Raw genomic sequence first — 10,269 nt, 5'->3', positions numbered from 1 at the left:
TGTTCCCTATGATCCTACATTAAATCAATTGATATCTTTCATGCTATGTTGAGCACACTTACTCTACGTCTCATAAAAAATTAAGCCAACGACTTCTATACACACAATCCCCTTTTATGGGAATTACAAACTGCAACTAGCGGCTGCCCGCAAGAGGCCCTCCCGCGCTGCAAACCTACGACCGCACAACTCGCAACAATGGACTGTGCACGTCCGACCTAGCGCGCGGCTGCCGACAATTATGTCCTAATTTCATCAGTTACAAACAAGCTTTCACCGCTTTGACGTTTTACATCAGTTGGGATGGCTAAAGGGGAAATTCTCTCCAATAAAAACACTCGTTCATACAGCCGTTTAGTTTTTGACTTGGTACTCTTTTAGGGGGTACACTCGGAGTAATACATGAATGAGACCTTAAATCATGGACAGCAAAGCCTAACAGTCATATCATGACTCAGCATATTTGCTTTCATGCTCGTCTGATCATGATACATGTATTTCCACTAGATAGATGTATCTTATTTATTTATTTATTTCATCTTATAAACACCTGGGTGGCCTCTTCAACAGTATTGTTGATTTCCAAGAGGGCCCAGGGACATGTAAACATAAAACAATTTGTAAAAAAGTAAATTATACAGTCAAGTAACATAAGAAAAGTTAACTGAGATCAGTATAACTGAAAATCAGTATAACTGAAAAGTTAACAAATGATACAACGTACAACATATATAAATTTCTGAACAGAAATATACAAACCAAAATGTCAAAATCATAATCGTGATCCATAATCGTGTCCTGCATGTTTAAGAGTCAGTCGTTGCTGATCTGTTTCAAGAGAAACATCCCTGCAATACCGCCACTGTCTCTGGGAGGTGAACCTGTTCCAGTCACTAGAACAGCAAAGGGCCTTGGCTTTACATTTGACAGTAAACTTTCTTTCCAAGATCATGTGAAGTCTACCGTTTCAAAGGCCTCCAGTAGGCTACACTATCTGAGATTATTGACCAAGCAAGGCATGAGTGTTGTTGATCTGGTTCAGGTGTATTTGTCATTGATTCGTCCCGTCCTGGAGTATGGACACGTCCTGCTGGTTGGGTGTAATGAAGAACAGTCCGCCAGTATGGAACGCGTCCAGAAACGTGCCCTACGTATAATCTCCTGTAGTGGTAGACGGGCGGTTCCAAACCTACCTACCCTGAAGGAAAGAAGGGAGTCAGCAGCAGTAAATCTCTTCAAAGCTATGCTGAACCCTGGTCACCCTCTGCACGACCTTGTTCCCCCTGAACGTGCGACTGCCACAGGGAGACAGCTTAGGAACAGCAACACGTTCACTCTGCCCAAAGCGAGGACCCTGCGCCTGAAACAGTCCTTCATTCACTGCGCAGTAAGACTCTTCAATGCCAGTGACAATGGCTGATACATGTATCTGAAAACCTATGCCTGCTATTTGCATGCATATAGCAGAGTGAATGGTGTTTTGTACATATTTGTATATAGTGTGTTTTTTGTGTACCTGTCCTGTATTGTTTTTTTTTAACTTATTGTAAAAATCAGTTACACAATTCAGGGATGCATGCAGCATTCCCTGCTTTTGTATGATTTTGTTGATTGAATAATAAACTGTAATAACTTATAAGTTATGATGACTGGTTTGTTGATTAAAACATTTTGCAGCCAGGAGGCTGAATTGCATATTTCATTACATTCCATGCTGACCATAACAACTTTAAAAGATCATTCTAGCTAATTTGTGAATAAAATTGAAATGCAACTTCTACATACATTGTACATACAAGATAAAAACACATAATACATTTGTAAATCGTTAAGGGGTTTCACAATGTAGGGCAAGGGGCGGCTCTTAGAGTAACGCCTCGTATGTGCTACAATACCATCAAATTTGTTGGGTTCTTTTGCTTTAAGTATTTAAGTATTAAAAAGGTTAAAGTATTAAAACCACAGGCAACAGCTGGGACATTTGTGTACATGATTGTATTATATTCCTCCTTTCCTCCTATTTGTCAAAATGCAGCTGCAGTATATGCATTTGTACTTCTATACATGTACTGTACATTTAACATCTATACAAATGTACTTAAACCTACAAAAAATTCGGTGCACAGCTCCAAATTTGGGTGCACTTGACTAAGGTGCACATGCACCCAGTTTTTCGAGCCCTGTAATATAACATAGTTCTGAAAGTCATGATCAAATTACCAGTGCCAGTTGTGCCCGAACCATGAGGACATATTATAAAGGGCAACTAACAGTAGATGATAGGTAGTATATAGTATTGTTGTAATCATGGAGGTAGAAAAAAGGAAAGGAGGGAGGACGTATTTAGCACCCGCCGCGGCCTTTTGTTTTGCGGCGCTAGATCCCGCTGGTTTCTATTGTCCGCCGGCCCGGCGGTACTTCGTTTGATGCCTATGTTCGCCGCGGTCTCTCCCGCCAGAATTCCATATATGGCTATGCAAATGAGCCGAAAATGACATCACTGCCAGCGACGGTAGCCGAGTCCACTCCGAGCAGGGACCGACATACCCGAGTTTCCGAGCATTTCCTTATTTGGGTTGCGTCGTATTGTTGCGCAGAAGTCAGCATCGGGAGCGGAGGGAAATGGCGGATACGAAGATATGTTTATGTTTGTTGTGCGACGAAAAATGGGCGAGTTACTGCGTTTTTTGTGTTTTGTAAAGCTCGAATCGAACATTTTAGAACGGGAACATTTCAACGAAATACAATCGTCTAGTATGAATTTGTGTAGATTTTTTCTAGATATGCCGATATTATTCTGGATAGTTGACGATGTTATGTCCATTTTCCAAACTTTCGTAACTGGCAAAGTAGCGATTTTTCCGGACAAAGTGGACTATTTGTGGCCATATTCTACGCAAGCTGTGTGCCTCTCTGCTAGCAGAGGAGGTGTGTAGAAATGGATTTTGTGCTCGAAGGCCCAAATAGAAACGAGACATTCTTGTAGTAACCGGGACATCCTTGCTTGTTGTTATTCTACCACGAGGAAATATTTGAAGTGACACATGCGCTCAATTCTTTGGTTGATTGTGGTTACCGGTAGGGTGCATGTTCCTCAAACAAGGATTCAAGCAAGGATTTGACCAAAGATACTTAACCTCCTGTTGTTTGAAGTATCGGGGTATAAAGATACTAGAAATAACAATGAAGTCTAGTTACTAGAAAATAGTTGCAGTGCCGTGCCTTCCGTCAAGTTTGTCGTCTTTGATACACGTTTCTTACCTCCCTGCATTCATCGAAGTAATCCTCAAATTTGATACAAACTTACCGTAGAATAAAAGTTGCTACAGTTATAGTTGTCAAATGCCGGGCATGCCGTCTTGTCACTGACATTAATAACAATGGAAAACTCTGGTGTGCCGCTCTGGGGGCTACGCAAATCAGGGCAATTGACAAGTTCGTGCCAATTACAGTTTTGACGCCCGCGGCCAACATCGGACAATAGGCAGAAAGTTTGAGCTCCCTCCTTTCCTTTTTTCTACCTCCATGTTGTAATGTATAGATTCTTATCACTTTGCATTAGAATATAGCGTTTCAGTATGAAATACTCATGTTTTACATACTGGACATCCTCTTGTGCATTTAGCCCAGCTGGGCAAGAATATGCAATAAAGATTCATATCATTATAAAGATAGCATAGTTCTGATAGTTATGATTATACCGTACCAGTGCCAGTTGTGCACGAGCCACCACCGTCTCGTATGTAGCAGGCATGTTCAGGCACCCTTCCACCTGTAGTCTGGGGTCAGAGTCTGCATAGAAGGGAACACAAGAGACATTTGTCAGGCTAACAAATGTACATAACTAGCATTGGCATTCACACATTTCAGTGGCTTTAGAGCCAGCATTCCTGTGGGATTAGTAACATTCAGCCTCTTGCCAAGGCTGGATTTTTGTACACATTTACAAATGAACATTGTAATAAAGTTTCATGTTTTCAAAACAAATTTCAGTCTCTACCTAAAACCTAAAATCAAAACCGTGTTATTGAAAATTGGGTCTGACAGTAACAATCTTGGAGGGAAAAGCATAATTATGTCAAAGTTTGTGTAAATAAAAGCCGTTTTATTGAGGATACTCAAAGACACTTAGTGTAACAAGAAGACTGCATAACTCACCTGACCCTAGGTCCACACTAGGAGACGGAGGCACGGCAGACTCGATGGTCACCTTACTGAACAGGAAGATTGGGTTGGTGTCCTGCAACACAAGTGATAAACCATTATATCTTTTATTACATTATGATATGGGCAATGTGTCTATTTGTAAGGAACTGATACAAGAACTTGGAAATCTCTAAATCTACTTTAACTACATTCACCATGACATCTTAATCTTTCCCCTAGTCTGACAACCAATTTTCTCCACCCTTCTCAGTTTTCTGTTCTTCTTGACATGCTGGTGCATTCTCTGATATTATCCTCCCATCTTTACTGTTGCCTACACATTTCTTCATTGTGCTGAAAGGCTGCCGTTACAAATCCTTCCAATTCAGTCCCTTCAACTGTAACACTGTAAGCTCCTCGCAATTCATTCAGCCCTTGGTTATGAAAAGAGAGTAGTCGGCCAACCAATAAACCAACCAATGATAGTTTTTAGACAAAACTATGATCATGATCCTCGTAAGAAAATTCAAACTCTACTACTGGATCAGTTACGGATTTTTATTTATTTCCGGACGTTTCGAGTGAACCGTTCTTTTACATGATAAAGCTTCTTACAGACCGTTGTTTAACTGTTTTTTCTAGTTACTTGTATATAAGAGTGAATCGGTTCTCTGTTCATTTGTGACGCTGAAGAAGAGTGATGGATGTCACTCGAAACGTCCGGAAATAAATAAAAATCCGTAACTGATCCAGTAGTAGAGTTTGAATTTTCTTACGAGTATCGTTTACCTGGATGTCTAACCTTCATCAACGTATGATCATGATCTATTGTAACACACTAGTTTTACATTATATTATTACTGATCTACACAATACTTTTGATGCCAACCGCCAGAAATCGCTGTATTTGTTTGCCTCTCGCTTGATAGGTTACTTTGTTCAGACTGGCTTTTTCCTCTAGTCTGTTCTGGCGACATTATTGTAGATGGGTCCGCCCACCGTAAGGGGGCCACCTTGCCGCAGGACAGCTCAGCTACATTCATCTATACATACTTTGATGTATGTTTGCTTTTAGATGTGTTTGTGTCATGTTATGTATGTATCTCTGTATACTATGGGCCGATGAGCCTCAAACAAACAATGAATACACGTTTACTAGTGTCCTCACCGTTCCTGCGCTGTAGCTGCACACACGAGACTTGCTCTCCAGCATGTCAAAATCCACCATGAGTGGGTCATACCATACAGTCCAGTCTTAAGCATGAGCTTGTACCTACTGTACAAAACTGATGTGTTACGCCTAGTAGGTGATTTACTGGTTATGCAAAATAAAGAAACAAACAAGAGCAAACTTGTGCTACATCCTCACCGTTCCTGCGCTGTAGCTGCACACACGAGACTTGCTCTCCAGCATGTCGCCTCCACTGATCAGCATCACCTGCTTGTCCGCAGGTACACACAGAGACCTGGCCACCTCCTGCTGAAGGACATTCACTCTGCAAAACAACAGGAAACACAAACAAACATACACCTTTTCCTTCTATCATGAAAGTTTATTTGTGTTCGTAGTTACATGTTTAGAGTTAAAACTTTTGGGCCAGCACAAAAAGTTCTCTCACCTAGAGCTTTAGACTAGTCACTCTGGTCTTCCTCACTAGGCTGACACTTCAGAGAAGCCATGAGATAAATTGCAAGTCTCACTGGGTCAGTCTACTGAGGAAGACCAGAGTGACTGGTCGAAAGCTCTAGGTGAGAGAACTTCTTTCTGTTGGATCAAAAGTTTTAACTTCAAACAAACAGGAAACACAAAGAAACATACATCTTTTTCTCGTGCAAAATCTTTGAGGGGTAGAAATTTTTTTCCAGTCTTCTGCAATATTGCAGAATGTCAAACTTTTGTTCTGCAATTCAGAAATACTTTCTGCAAATGACCTAAACCCAATACCATATGACAATTTAATAGTAACAAGAGCTCTTAAACAATAAACACCATTGAACCCTAGCCTGATTTTTTCAGTCTGCAAAATTGCAGGTTGCTTAATTTTTATTCTGTAGTATTGAAAATGTCCCTGCAAAATGCAGACTGCAGATGGGTATTTCTACAAATTATTCAGACTTCCAAGGCTTGAAATTCATTCTTGGGAATGGCATTGGTGCACCTAACCTAAAAATATTTGCACAGAAAAAAAATTTGTGTGCACGATATAAGATAGCAGGGTTTTTTCTAAACAGGGGAATTAGGGAGCTGCTCCCTCATGTAACCAGCCAGCTCCCTCATACCAATTTTCAAATTGAACCCTAAGTGGCTACTCTTATTAAAATAAAACCCTTGGTCGCTTTGTTCCTTGTCATGCTTGCGATCTGCTCCCTCATGCTAAATTTTTCTAGAAAACCCCCTGAAATTGAACAGAATGTATAACCCTATTCTAAAGGCTTTAAGTATGAAATTATGACGTAAATGCATTAAAAAACGTCAGTATATGTCAATGTCAGACAGATTTTCTCATCCTGGTTCTAGCTGCTGCCCTGAAATTTCAAATTGGATGCCCTTAAAATCTACATCCTGCTCACAAACATAATACGATATCATATTACGATAACATATTACAACCTGCTGACAAGCTTATTATGATATCATATTACTCACGGCTGGAGGGCCAGGCTCATGTCAAAGGTCAGCATGATGCCGGTGTCGACCAGGAAAACGTACAACATGGCGACGCTATTCTCTTCGAGGCCTCTTTCACAAGTACTGATAAAGCAGGTTGGTTGGATGTCTCTTGTGCCACAGAAGTACTCAGACAGTAGACATCACTGTTTCTGTTATAGATATACCTGGAGACTGGAAGAGAACATAGAGTCAGTCACAAACAACACTGAAGGTGACACTGAAGGCCTCAGACACTAAACAACAGTAAACAACATCACTGTTTGTGGTAGATATAACTGGAGACTGGGAAAAGAAGTGAAAAAACAATGACTCGATCACAAACAATAGTCTAAACAACATTTTGGATAAATGATTACAGGATTGTAAGTTTATATATAAGTCATTCTCTTCTTTAAACTCTAACATTGGAAAGACAGACAGTTCAGTCACAATTCGCATTTGCAGGCAAAACTGGTATTTCTGCTAGTAACATTATTGTTTATTGTAACAGATTTTTTTTTATAATTGAACAAACCATTATAAATGTTCTCAAAATCAAGGCAAACTGGCTTAAATGGGGATAATTTTTTTTTCTCTTGAAACAACACACAATCACTAAACAGATAATAACCAAATATATAAATAGGAACAAAAGCAAGTCAACATGAAATATTGGACTACATAACTGTCATGTGCCAGAAATATTGGAGCAGGTGCCTTTGTTAGAAAAAGACCTTTGTTCAAGAAAGGCACATCATGTACACACAAAGACTTCCTTTGTATATGTCTGTATGGTACAACAGCACACATAGTACACCTGTCCTAAAGCAAGTTGCTCACAACACAACATTCCATCCACATTCTACGGACACAGTTCATCAGTGTTAGAATTCAGGGCAGTTGGTTGGTATTTTCCTCTAATGCCCATGATCATGATAATGATCATTCTGGCATGCTCATTTTCACCTGAGTGAAGTGAGGAAAATTGTGTAAAGCAGGATTCGAACCCGTGACCTCTTGCTTCCGAGCCGAATGCTCTGCCGCTACGCCACACGACCCCAGTTGTAAGGATGGATAGGGACCGTATGGTCTCGCAGTTAGAAATCGATTCCAACTTAAATGGGTTTTTTGGATGATAGATTCGTGCCTTAACAACACACAAGGGACAAGGTTGTCATCACCAAGCACAGGCCAACCAAACTAAAGCCAAATGTTGGGCAATGATTGAAAATTGCTGGCAGAAAGGTTAGTTAGATAATTAAACTTTCAGGTGAGACATAATGGCATATGGCTATGACTAAGCATGATGATGCAAACATAAGAAAATCCCCGAACGTTAGATCTTGTCTTGTCTTGTCTTGTCTTGTACGGATTCTGCACAACACCCCTAGATTGGGGTAAAGCGTGCAGGGGAGCTGTGCGATGCGCTATTGCTGCTTCTTTAAGGTGTTGAAGTACTGCAGCGTTGAACTTCGTGGGTTCCGCAGTATCAGTTATCTCTTGGGGCAAAATGTTCCAATCTCTGACAGTTTGTGGAAAATATGAGTATTTGTAGCAGTCTTTGTGAAACGTTGTACTAAAGCCAATAAATAATTCTACTGATATGCGGAGAATAATAATTTACAGAACGTGCATGTTTGTGTCGTTTGTGTTCCAAATTATTTCCGAATTTCGCTGTGCGATGTTATACAGGAGTAACAGGTCAATCGAAAGCTGGTCAATCGAATGACCATTTGCTGGTCGCTGAGTCAGAACGTACTCTGTGTTTTGAATTACTTACAGTCAAAACATACACCGGACGTAAACAGACAAAAATACCAAACAAAATACCGAATAATAACCACGCCTGAGCCAAGAAAACGGCTCGATACAACTGAAGACATTGCATAGTTTCATGCCTTAACCACTTGGACTATTAGAGGGCTAGGTTATTTTAGAAAACGGTCCTTGTTTACGAGTGCCGAGGTCAAATTTGATAATGATTTTCAATATTCAAGGTACATCTACCAGCTGGTCTTATGTAAACACAACACCAGAAATTACAGATTTTGCGCCAACTATTGTACATATAGGGACGCAACTCGACAAAAACATTACGGATATCTTCTTGTAGTCGGCTGTTAACATGTGAATCTCCTACCTTGCAGTATTTGGGATTATTTGACGTCTGAATATTACGCTGCAGTTTCCTCTTCGTCAGCCTGTCGCCATTTTGATTTCGACTCGAACCTGTAATGATTACGTCATCTCGTTTAAAAGCGCCGCCTATCAGTATGGCACTGAAGTCCAGATAGATTATGTCTTCTGTTTCTCTTTGAGTAAAGAAGAACTTTATTGCACGACAATTGCACAAGGTACAATGTATGGCAAACTACATAAAGAAAATAACAAACAATAAAATAAATTTGTTGAATAAGACCTAATGTCGAATAAAACCTAACATATCTTAATTACTCAAACAATAATAGCTAGCACAAGTCTCACTACTTCAATACCTGTCACTAAGCTCCACTTGTCATTTGTACTGTTGTAAGAAACAGGAGGAGTGAGTAGAAACAGATGTAAACCCCTGGTCCCGGGTCGGGGTTCAAACCCACGACCTCCCGAGCACCAGCTTCAGACTCCGACGCCACTAGGCCAAACTAACCACTCGGCCGAAAAGGTCTAGACTCATCGGCCGCCTATGAACCCCCCACTGTTACACTACTCCCCCTTTTCTTTTCAAGATTCGTCCTCGAGGCCAGAGGTTAGTGTTTGGAGAAGAAGAGGAAGGAAACTGAGCAAAAACATCATGTTTTCCTTCGGTAAACATGATAAACCGAAGCCTAAGCCTCTGACTCTGTTTGGAAAGAATTACTAAAGTAACTAGGTCCGTTTAAATGCACTGTGGTTTCAATATAATGTGAAAGTTTATTGTAAATACATGCCCGAGGGCTAATTGCAGTTACAAACAACATGAGAAAGAAAATACAGTGGTATGTGAGACTATATCTACGTCTAACATTATATTATATTCTACAACATACATGGTAGTTTTAGTGGGTTTGACTTCGTCTTTTTAGGCAATGGAAGACGAATTTACCAACTTCTTCTATATGTGGGCTCTTTGATTTTAGTAGTAAAATTGTTTCTTCGTGGTAGGGAATGGTGGGGAAGTAAAGGAGCATTTTGGACACGGTGGTAAATGATTGTTTTCTGATGTCGTCATAAAATGGACAGTTAGAGATGAAATGAATTTCGTCTTCCACTGCATTTGAGGAGCAATATTTACATATCCCCCTCGACACAGGTAGTTTCATATATCGCCGGCGCCCTTTTTCGATTTCCAAGGAGCCTGTGGGCACTGATTCAATATAAACGTTACTACACGAGAACGTGCCGTTTCGGCTGTCTGACTGAGGGACGTCATAGCTTGATAAGCCAGCGGTTTACCTTCACCACGGTCTGCCCGCACAAAATGGAGTCACGTTTCC

The 10,269-nt window shown here is 40.5% G+C and overlaps 1 protein-coding gene across 1 annotated transcript in view; it reads right to left on the bottom strand.

Moving 5' to 3' along the window:
- The window catches only part of LOC109465158 (RB1-inducible coiled-coil protein 1-like), a 33,826-nt gene extending 24,797 nt beyond the window's left edge, over window positions 1-9,029 (bottom strand). The window contains exons 1-5 of the mRNA XM_019762304.1: window positions 8,937-9,029; window positions 6,794-6,988; window positions 5,516-5,642; window positions 4,159-4,240; window positions 3,707-3,792 (exon numbers count right to left, since the gene is read on the bottom strand). Coding sequence (XP_019617863.1) covers window positions 3,707-3,792; window positions 4,159-4,240; window positions 5,516-5,642; window positions 6,794-6,861 — 363 coding nt within the window. The 5' untranslated portion in view covers window positions 6,862-6,988; window positions 8,937-9,029. The remainder of the gene's footprint in view (window positions 1-3,706; window positions 3,793-4,158; window positions 4,241-5,515; window positions 5,643-6,793; window positions 6,989-8,936) is intronic.
- Window positions 9,030-10,269: the final 1,240 nt, after the last annotated feature.

The sequence above is a fragment of the Branchiostoma belcheri genome, unplaced genomic scaffold, assembly GCF_001625305.1.
Source record: "Branchiostoma belcheri isolate BF01 breed outbred unplaced genomic scaffold, Haploidv18h27 scaffold15, whole genome shotgun sequence".
Taxonomy (NCBI): Eukaryota; Metazoa; Chordata; class Leptocardii; order Amphioxiformes; family Branchiostomatidae; genus Branchiostoma; species Branchiostoma belcheri.
The sequence above is the reverse complement of the archived record's forward strand: the minus strand, read 5'-3'. Positions and strand labels throughout refer to the sequence as shown.